Source organism: Dasypus novemcinctus, chromosome 10 (assembly GCF_030445035.2).
Source record: "Dasypus novemcinctus isolate mDasNov1 chromosome 10, mDasNov1.1.hap2, whole genome shotgun sequence".
Lineage (NCBI taxonomy): Eukaryota > Metazoa > Chordata > Mammalia > Cingulata > Dasypodidae > Dasypus > Dasypus novemcinctus.
The window spans coordinates 98,803,411-98,815,185 of record NC_080682.1 but is presented as its reverse complement, the minus strand read 5'-3'; the positions used below and the strand labels follow the sequence as shown (position 1 = coordinate 98,815,185).

The 11,775-nt window shown below is 37.0% G+C and overlaps 1 protein-coding gene across 1 annotated transcript; it reads right to left on the bottom strand.

Annotated features, from left to right (window-relative positions):
* Positions 1-351: 351 nt before the first annotated feature.
* LOC101439385 (olfactory receptor 52D1-like) lies at positions 352-4,741 on the bottom strand. Its single transcript, XM_004471735.2, has 2 exons — positions 4,729-4,741; positions 352-1,301 (listed from the first exon to the last, which is right to left on the bottom strand). Exons 1-2 carry the CDS (start codon positions 4,739-4,741, stop codon positions 352-354), a joined length of 963 nt encoding a protein of 320 aa, XP_004471792.2.
* Positions 4,742-11,775: the final 7,034 nt, after the last annotated feature.

The window sequence follows — 11,775 nt, the reverse complement described above, 5'->3', positions numbered from 1 at the left end:
TATACTTGAAAATTTAATTAAACATTTTTGGTTACATACCCACTTTTCCTCAAAGGAAAGATAAAATAGAGAATAAAAAGATTTCCAAAATCTTTGTGGTCCTCAATACTTGCATATGTTTTCATAATAAGTAATGTGTTTTTACATATCTTATATTAAGGTAATTACTCTTAAGAGAAATGTATCTCAAATGTTTTGCCGCCTGCTGGAACTAGTGCTAGGCTTGTTTTATGGGAGGCAGTTAATAACAATTAATGAATATAGAACTGATTCATAAATTAATCAATCAGCGAATATAGAATGGCTGCTTCATAATATTTGGGTCATTTTTTTTTTTTCTCTTTCTTTTTTTCATCTAAAGAGCCTTAGTACTCGCATTCTTATCTCTTTGGTGTTTACTCCATAAACAATGGGATTCATGGTAGGTGGCACCAGTAAGTAAAGGTTTGCCAGGAGGATAAGGGTATGCCTAGGGATGTTGTACCCAAAGCGATGTGTGAAGAAGGAGAAGAAGGCTAGAATATAGAATAGCAACATTACACAAATATGAGCTCCACAGGTCCTAAAGGCCTTTGTCTGGGCCTCCCTTGAAGGTAGTCGGAATACAGTCTGTAGGATTACCCAGTAGGAGAGGGAGATGAGGATAAAGTCCAACCCTGTGGTGAGGAGAGCAGCAGTGAGCCCATAAATGCTGTTAAGAGTGATGCTATTGCAGGCCAACTTGGCAATGCCCATGTTCTCACAGTAGGTGTGATGGATGATGTTGGTATGGCAAAAATGCAGCCGGAGAATGAGGAGGACACCAGGAGTGACTACAGCCACACTCCGGGCAACCAGAGCCAATCCCACCTTGCCAATTAGAGAGCCTGTAAGTAGGGTTGTATAGTGCAGTGGTGCACAGATGGCTACATAGCGATCAAAAGCCATGGCCAGAAGAACTGCAGATTCAGAAAGAAACAGAGCATGAACAAAAAACATCTGTGTGAGGCAGGCAGGAAATGTTGATGGAGAAGGGCCTTGCCAGAAGATTAGAAGCATTTTGGGCACTGTGACTGTACAAAGGAGGACATCATTGAATGCCAGCATGGCCAGGAAGAGATACATGGGCTCATGAAGTTTCCTGTCCCAGGCCACCACTGCCATAACCAGGCCATTGCCTAATACAGCCAGAAGGTACATGAAACTGAAAGGAATGGCGATCCATATGTGGAAGTCTTCTAATCCTGGGATACCCGTCAGCAGAAAGACAATGAGTTGAGTGGATGTACAGTTAGATGCTGTTACAGAGAAGTGGCCAAACTCTGTTGCATGAAAAACAGGGAAAAGAACTAGAATGAGCAATTGCAAAAAATGGATTTTTCTTCCCAGTCAAATCATAATCATTCTTTTTGACATAACCTGGAAGGAATAAAGATAGAGAATAAAATGGCCTGAGATGAATTATTAGATAACTGAATAATTGTGTGCAAATTGTTTCCCTTCTTTTGTATATATCGTTCTCTCTGAAAAGAAAGTGTGAACCAGAAAAATCAAGAGCTGAATGCTTTCTTTTTTGAAATGTCAATGGTTCTAACCATATAATTTATGTATATTTTATTAGAACTTTTATCTCTTTTTTGTACATAATTTCTACTTTTACATCTTGATAATCCTTAAATAGTGATTTCTCTATTTCTTTTCTCTCCATAACATTTAATAAAATGAGGGAAGAAATAATTCTCCATTTTTCTGAGGCCAAATTGAATGGCAGAAGAAGGGTCAGATGGTAGACTGCTGAAGAACTGAAAACAACATGAAGTTTGCAATTCTTGCTTCTCATCCTGAGTGTTAATTGTTAATTTTTCTGCAATAAAGAAAACAGTTTTATTTGTTTACTTCTTATAGAGATCTTTGAAGATAATGGCTGAAATAACACTGAAATTTAAAGTGCTGTGTAAAAGCTGTAGTATTGTTTACATAGTAATAAACACTGACCCTCAAGGATCATGAAATTGAGCCAAAGAAGGCAAGGAAAATTTCAGAGGACAGAATATTCTCATTCACAACAAGAAAACCAAATAATTATTCAACGTCTATCATTGAAAGAGCCTTACACATAGCAGAGTGACTGCCATTTTCATAACAACAACCAAGACAACAAAATCAAATTTTAGAGATTTTATAATAGGGGTTATTTCAACATATCAAATAGTATTATAAAATTACCTTTACTCTTCTCTAAAAAATGCTTTAAATACAGAATTATGCAGTTGAGAGGCTTGTAAAGCAACTTCAATTTAGTTGCCCACGTTCCCAATCAAAAGTAGTAGTTTTTTTTTCCCAACGTTTTCCATTATATATATATATATATATATATATATAATTTTTCCTTTCTCTTTATTTTTTTTTAAATATTACATTCAGAAAATGTAAGAGGTCCCCATATATCCCACATTGCCCTCACTACACTCCTTCCACATCAACAACCTCTTTCATCATCGTAAGACGTTCATTGTATTTGGTGAATACATTTTGGAGCACTGCTGCAGCACATGCATAATGGGCCATGGCAGAACGTACAATGTCCAGCATCTGTACGTTTTGTAACTCCCCCACATCAGCTCAGGCGGCGAGAGGAGCGGCAGTGGTCAGCAGCCAGGCTTGGTGCAGGCTCTAGGCACTCCCAGAATTGCAGCCTCCCCTAGTCTGCCACCATGCCTGGTAGGTTCCCCGAACCGCCCGCCCCCCTCCCCCCCACTGCCAAGGTGTCCTAGAGGATGGTAAGATTGGAGAAAGGGGAGTGGAAAGAGGACCCCAAGGCGAAGCTGTCATCTAAACCTGTTCCTGGGGAAGGAAGCCAAAAATGGCAGCAAGAAAGGATAGATCTTCAGACAAAAAACAAAGAAATAAAGCAAAGCAAACAAACAAAAGTGCAACCAAAAATGAAAAGAGAAGTAAAGGGAAAACAATCAGAAAGGGCTAACAAAAAACTAAAGATTTGCCTACGGAAGACGTGGAGAAACTGAAAATGAGGAGAGTCCAGTCTGATGAAACAGCTGAGAGGCAACTCTGATTAATATTATCTACCATGTCTCACCAGTGGTCTTGTTTCTCCTTTATTGTGTAACCCACAGGAGTATTTTATCAACGTTTGTATTTTTTTTGGTAAATGAAGTGTTTCAGTAGCTCTAGAAGAAATATTTTTAAGAAGGAAATTGAAAATCCATCTTATCCCATTTTTTAAGTGTAAATGCTTCTTTTCCTTTTTTTTCAAGAGGTGAAATCATTGACTGATGACTTTTTGGTACAACCAGAAAAGAGAGGGTTATTGAATTAAAGGAGGCTTGACTGTCTTCAATATCAACTAAACAGTCTGCGGGTGGGGCATGCAGTTTTTATCCCCTATGCTAAATGGTGATTTAGAGTTACAGTCATGCATTTAATATATGTTGAAAATTTTAAATTATTTCTCTTTCCATGCTTTTAGTAGAATTGCTTTTTAAACCCACTTCCTGTCTTGGTTCTCCCTGTCAGAAAGTGTGAACCTGCAACATCCTTTTTCTAATAACTTTGTTATGTGCTGTGAAAGATTGGAAATGGGAATATGTAGTTTGTATGATATTAAACTGTGAATTATAAGGACTAATAATATAACTGTTTATCGATATCTGAAGACACTGATGGTTGATATCCTCCAAATTTTAAGCCAGAAAGACACTGGAATTACTTTGGAAAAGAATTACGACTACATGGCTTTTTTAGGTTTTTGGTATGTATATTAAAAATGTTTACAGTTTTTCATAATGTCTATGTACTCATCTTCCAAACAATCAATAAAATCTCAATTATGAAGAAAAAAAGCAATATTTTTGGCAAAGCCACTTTATATGTTTATCAAAACTTTTGGACTGCAACTCTTTGGAAGTTTCAAAGAGTTAAGCATAATAAATACTATTGCCTTAAAAAAGTCACCCAAATCTGGAATTCCATAGTCTTCACTTTTCATGAGTGGCTGTCACATGATCAGATAGCCATAAAACTACTTTACAAGGTATCTATCAATCATTCTTTGCATTACTTGAAATCATCTTTTCCAGATTATCCCAACCCTTAACAAATAACTGAGACACATTATCACATTATCAATATGCATTTATCTTATTCTTTCTCTCTCACTCTCTCTCTCATTCTCACCCAAAATTTGGATTAAAAGAAAACAAAAAACTTCTCATCAAAGAGCAAACATATATTAACAGAATAGATATATTGGCTTTAATGAAAGTTCCTAGAGTTACTTTGTTAAAGCAGGCAACTCTGTTCACAATTTTATGGGGGTCTCTTAAGACTGAGATTTTCCTAATTCATTTGGGTGTCTTCATAGCACCCACGCAGGAAATATCAGCATATTTAAATAGAAGACATATCACATATCAATACAATAAGGAACAAAACAGCAGTAATAGTAAAAAAAATATGAAAAATGCAAAAACATACCAATGCTTACAATGTGACAAACATTTTCCTGAAAACTCCTCTCAACACTTTACATAGATTGTCCAGTTTAAAGTTCTCCTCTACTACATAGGGAAGTTATTGTTATTAGCCCGTTTTTACATAAGAGAAATCTCAGACACTGAAGGATTAACTTTAGGAAGTTTATATCACCAGTGAATGTGTAAACTCTGTTTTTAATCTAGGGATCCTAATTCTAAAACCCCGGGTTTTAAATAATAAGTGATTCTAATTTACCTTTTAGATACATGGTTTTTCTAAACCACTAGGAGCATAAAAGGGTAAATCTTGAATTTCCTCTTGGTACTTCCCACAGTGAGAGTCCTAGGTGTTGGATAAAAAGTCATTACTAGATTATGAGAACTGAGAGAAGAATATTTATACATCTTTATGGTATTTTGATATCTATAAAAAACAACCACCCAGGGAATAACCTCTGGGCCTAGGAGACTTTGGTTATTCTACCTGCTAAGTGGTCCTTTTACACCTGAGACCCCACAGTCAATATCTGGACTAGTTGATTAAACCATCTCTTTAACACTTGTAAAACATTTTTCATTTTTAAACTCATCTGATAGTTTTCTATCCTAGTCCAAGTCTCTGAACTACAACTCTGCATTTTTATGACAGATCAGTATTTAGACTTAACATAATACTATACAATTAACTAGGTGTCCTCCACTCTGAGGTATTGGGGTTTTACTGAGAAAAAAACGTGTGATTGGACTTTGAAAAACTTCCACTTTTCAAAGGGAGCTAACCATTTTTTTTTCTTTTTAGTCTTTAGAATAATCAAACTAGACTTCAAATAAAAATACATTTCTAACTGAGGAGATTAATTAGGCCTCACAAACAGAGTGCAGTTTTTCATTTCTGCACATAAATTAGCACAATTTAACATCTATTACTTCAACTTATAGGTCTAAAATTACCCCTAAATTAATAGGACTCGAAAGAAATCATGACCAATACCAATCTCACAATATACTTGTAGACCAAAATGTCAATTTATTTTATGTAATATGAATTCTTACTCTATTAGCAAAATAAATACTTTTGATATCCAGAAATAATTTCCCTGAATTTGTTACCTAGAAAATTTAATTAATAATCTTGATGCTCCTTATTCATCGTGCAGTCACAACTGAAGAGGATGGTGATAAGGGTGGCATTGATGGTGGCAATTACCACCTTCAGGAATGCAATTTAGATCATTAAGCCTTTAACCCAAGATCAATTTTCCAGGCCGACAAGAGTCTATTTTTAGGGGAATGTGATTTTCTTGATTTTGGCTATAATTTTTTATGATTCCCCCAATTGATAAATCCTCCTTGAGAACGAAAATGGAATTCAGCTTTCAGACTTAAAACTAGAAGTACACTTTGTTTTTACTGCAATACAAATGAGAACTTAGAACAAAACCAGGAGAAATTGTTCCAACAAGTGTGTAAGGGAGGCATGGAAAAATTTACAAAGTTAAAATAAACACATTTGTGACATGAGGTTATATAACCTGTGATCTGGATCATTAAAATTGGTGGGGGGTTCTCCAAAGAAAGTAGCTCTAGTTAAGATCTGACAGAAAACAAAAAAACTGACCTAATAATGACACAGAGCACTTGCACGTTAGAGTTCAGAAACCATTTTAGAAGGTGGTTATAAAGTCAGAAAATATAAATTATAATGATGATGATGATTTACAGAATGTATCCTCTCTTTCTTCTTCTCGTGTATGTTAATGATTGAAGCTTTTTAAGTAAAATTCAGAGATCTAGATTATCTGAGGAAATATGTATTTCACAGAAACATGTGAAATGCATTAATCCACTTAGCTCATCAACATTTTGCAAAGTGCCTTGATATTGAGGGGCAACACTTTAATCATATCTTTTAATATTAGGTATTAGACTGTAATATCATTAATCCATTTATATTCCCTGATTTTTCCAGATTTTTATGACTGAGTTGTATTTCCCAAAAAATATATCTTGCTTAAAATATTTATACAATTAAGAAAATCTATCAAGTTATAGGTCTTATCATCTGCTTCTAAATGGGCAAAGGAATATACATGGAAGAGGCCTGAGTCTGGGCTTGAGTCCTAGCCAGGGATGGACATTGGCTTCAAAATACATAGTTAACAAATATATTTTGTCAGAGTTTTTGATAATTTGTTTTTATATGAAGCTGAATGTACTTATAGCTAATATAAAGAGAATGGGCTTTTAAGCATTTGCTATTTTCCATTCAAAATAATTTCCAGAAAGTTGGTATGAATCTATATTCTAAAACTCTATAAGTGAGTGAATATCGCCAGTACTTTCACAATCATTAAGGATTATTCTTTTAAAAGTTTTTCCAATTTGATAGCCAAAGTTTATAAATCATTAATCTTTCAGTTGGCATTTCTAAAATAGAAAAATGAATATTTTAGTATTATATCAGTGACATATCTTGGCTGTTCTCGAAATTTTCAACATCATATTTCCCTATTATTTACTTAATTGAAATATTATTTTTATCAATTTCAATGAATTGTTTAGAGAGGAGGAGGCAAGATGGTCACTGAGTGAACTTGCCTTGGCGGTCTGTCCCGGGAGGAGACGGCTGGGCGCAGCTGCAGGTTCTCCAGGGTGGGGCTTTTTTGGGATTTTTGCAGGGCAGAGGTGCCTGGACATCGATTGGGTGGAGGGGTGACGGAGAGGATTGGTCTGGTGGATATAATTTGGGTTCTATTCCCCGCAGGTGAGACCCGCGCATGGGCTCCTCCCTGTTGGGGGTGGGGGGAACCGCGGTACTGCCCGGTGGCTCCGCTTTTGGATGGGTCTGAGGTGCTGAGGAGTTCGCGAGTTCTGGGAGAGCTGTTGGCGGGTTGATGCGGCGGGTCACCTTTGTGGATCGATTTGGGAAGATAGACAGTGTTTTGTTGTGAAGCGGGAGAAACTTTGGATTGCGAATACAAACAATAGCGCTTCCGCCAGAAGCCCCACCCCCAAAAGCCCGGCAACCGAGCTCCAACCCAAATAGGCTGTAGGCAATAAAGAGACGTAAATGGAATACTGTTTTAGGCTGCGGTAAGGGAGGGGGACATGTCTGGAAGCCGATTAGGGAATATTCTGCGAAGCTTGGGAATTCCGGTTTTGGAATCTGTTTTCGGTGTCACAGGCCGGGCTTCGGATCTGTACTAGTAAAGTGGCTGTGGTGTAGAGGCGCCATCTAGTGGCAGTGGTTTGGAATCACAGGACGGGAGCTGTCCAAAAGCTGAAGTGAGATATACCAATACTAATGAGCCCAGCTAAGTAAGTGAATTGAAGGGTTCAGTCATAATATAGAGTTTGCGGATCTGACTTCCCCCACAGGGCTGGCACCCAGCTGTGGGGATCCCTGAGGGCTGTGTTACACTGCGGGGCTCCCAGGCTTCCTGTTGACCAGATTGGAGGTTGCCAGGCCTGAATTCCCTAAACTCTGGTGGCCCACACCGCAGAGACTCACACCTCTTGAGTCCTCAATATCTCAGACTTTACATCCCTGAATCCATCACACACTGAGGTCCATCTGAGGTCCTTAAATGCCCTAGCCTTCAACGTTGGCATTTTTTTCTTTATCGTTTCATTTTGTTTTGTTTTTATTTTCATTTTGACTTATTCTTTACTTTTTTCAATTCCCTGATTGCTAACACCGCATTATCCCCTAGACTTCTCTCACAGCGTATCCCCCAAAGTCTTTTTTTACTCAGTTATTAAAGGTTTTTTTGTGTGTGTGTGGTAGGTGCTGTGTAGTGGGTGTTTTAATTCTGGTTCATGTATATCTGTTTTTTTTTTTTTTCTTTCCCCTACCTGTTCCCCACCCTTTGCCCACCCTCTTTTCCTTTCTTCCTTTTGTCCCTTCCCCCCCTTTTTTTTCTTTTTCTTTTTTTCTGTTGTCTCTCTCCCTCTTGTCCCTCATATTCTACTTAGTTTATTTTAACTCAATTATACAATAGGTGCGGCAGGAAACACCTCACATTCGCTGGGTTTTCTCATCCTCCACTGCCTCATTTCTGTGTGAACTGATTTAGGCTACCTACACTATCCTCTTTCCCCTACATCTTGATATCTGCCACCCATCTACTGTCTCTCCTATATTCCACCTCCCACCTCCCTTTCTTCGATCCACGAAGGGTCTAAGTCTTAATTCCTAATAACTTTGTTTTGTTTTCTGTCTGTTATCCACTCTTGAAACTATTACCTTTCTTTGCTCTTTCCCTCTCTCACGAAAACAATAGCTTTTTAGCTCATACCATATTCCTCCCATATTCAATCATCTACCTCATAATAAGTACTCTACCTACTGCTATAACTCTACACAATTTACATGAATCTAACCTCCATCCTCCCAGATCTCATATTCTTGCTTTGTTAACATATATCACCAATACTACTTTACACTTTTCCTTGCTTACACAATTGCCTTTCCCCAACACTATGACTTTCCTTTAAAGTGAACTTAACCAACAACAAGAAATTAGAATAAGAAGAAAAAAGTGACAAAGAGAAGATATAACACCTATGCAAAAATAACAGTTAATTAACCTCCAAGAGTAGACAAAGAAGCTAAGGAACTGATTAAATCTGTCAAGATAAAGAGATGACCAGAAAGCAACAAAAGTCTACAAACCAAACCAGTAATCAGGAAAATATGGCTGAATCCATTCAACAAACCAAAAATCATGAAGGGGAACAAAACTTTGCACAAGCAATGAAAGATCTCAGAACATTTATCACCGACAAATTTGACGAAGTAATGAAAGAGTTTAACAACATGAAGACATCACTTGGAGGGGAAATTGCAGACATACGCAAAAACATAACAGATATGATGGGAATGAACACCACAGTTCAAGAAATCAAAAATACACTTGCAGCAAATATCAGCAGACTAGAAGAGACAGAGCAGAGAATTAGTGATGTGGAAGACAGTACATCAGAAATCAAACAGATAGTAGAAGGGGTCAATAAGAAGATAGAAAAAATCCAGTTAGGACTTAGGGACCTGAATGACAATGCAAAACACTCAAACATACGTATTATAGGCATTCCAGAAGGTGAAGAGAAGGGAAAGGGGTCAGAAGGAGTGTTGCAGGAAATAATGGCTGAAAACTTCCCAAATCTACTGAAAGAGACAGATGTGCATATCCAAGAAGCACAGCGCACTCCACTAGTCATAAGCCCCAACAGGCCCACCCCAAGACATATACTTGTCAAATTATCCAATGCTCAAGACAAAGAGAAAATCCTAAAAGCAGCAAGAGAAAAGAAAACCATCACATACAAGGGAAGCTCAATTAGATTAAGTGCTGATTTCTCATCTGAAACCATGGAGGCAGGAAGGCAGTGGTATGATATAGTTAAGGTACTAAAGGAAAAAAATTTCCAACCAAGAATACTCTATCCAGCTAAACTAGCATTCAAACATGATGGAGAGTTCAAAATATTCGCAGACAAACAGAAACTGAAAGAGTATACCAACAAGAAACCTCCCCTTCAAGAAATGCTAAAGGGAGTTCTGCAGGAAGAAAGGAAAAAACAGGAAAGGCAGAGTTGGAGGAGAGTATAAGAACAACAACAACAACAAAAAAGACAAAAAAATACAAGCAAAATATGACAAACACAAATCCAATCAAAATATGGCTAACACAAATAATTCCTTGAAAGTAATAACACTGAATGTCAACGGATTAAACTCACCTATCAAAAGATTCAGACTGGGACACTGGATAAGGAAATATGACCCATCCGTATGCTGTCTACAAGAGACACATCTTAGAGCCAGAGACGCATGGAGATTGAAAGTGAATGGCTGGAAAACAATCATACAAGCTAACAATAACCAAAAAAAGGCAGGAGTAGCTATATTAATATCAGACAAAATAGACTTTAAATGTGAAACAATTGTGAGAGACAAAGAAGGATACTACATTTTAGTGAAAGGGAAAATCTGTCAAGAAGATCGAACAATCATAAATATTTATGCCCCTAACAAGGGTTCCTCTAAATACGTGAGGCAAATGCTGGAAAAACTAAGCGAAACAATAGATACATCTACAATTATAGTGGGGGATTTTAATACACCACTATCAACTCTGGACAGAACATCTCAAAAGACAACCACCAAAGAAACAAAACATCTGAACAGTATATTAGAGGAGCTGGATCTAATAGACATATATAGATTGGTGCACCCAAACACAGCAGGATATACATTCTTCTCAAGCGCACATGGATCATTCTCCAAGATAGATCATATGCTGGGCCACAAAGAAAGGCTGAATGAATTCAGAAAGATTGAAATCATACAAAACAATATCTCTGACCACAGTGGAGTCAAGCTGGAAATTTGCAAGGGACAGAAGCCCAGATTTCACACCACGATTTGGAAATTAAACAGCACACTCTTAGAAAAACAGTGGGTCAAAGAGGAAATCTCAAAAGAAATCAATGACTACCTTGAATCAAAAGATAATGATAACACAACATACCAAAATTTATGGGATGCAGCAAAAGCAGTACTGAGAGGAAAATTTATAGCCATAAATTCATATATCAAAAAAGAAGAAAGAGCAAAAATTGAAGAACTAACTGCACATTTGAAGGAATTAGAAAAACAACAACAAAGTAACCCAACAGGAAGAGGAAGGAAGGAAATAACAAAGATAAGAGCAGAACTAAATGAAATAGAAAATAAGAAAGCACTTGAAAAGATAAACAAGACCAAGAGCTGGTTTTTTGAGAAGATCAACAAAATTGACAAACCTTTAGTGAGACTAACAAAGAAAAAAAGAGAGAAGATGCAAATACACAAAATAAGAAATGAGAAAGGCAATATCACCACTAACCCCACAGAAATAAAGACTATCATAAAAGGATACTTTGAAAAACTATATTCCAACAAAAATGACAATCTAGAGGAAATGGACAAATTCCTAGAAACACATAAGCAGCCCATATTGACAAAAGAAGAAATTCATGATCTTAACAAACCAATCACAAGCAGAGAGATAGAATCAGTTATTAAAAATCTCCCAACTAAGAAGAGCCCAGGGCCAGATGGCTTCACAGGTGAATTCTACAAAACATTCCGGAAAGAACTGACACCAATACTGCTGAAACTATTCCAAAAAATCAAAACAGAAAGAACATTACCCAACTCCTTCTATGATGCCAACATTACCCTAGTACCAAAGCCAAACAAAGACATCACAAGAAAGGAAAATTACAGACCAATTTCTCTAATGAACCTAGATGC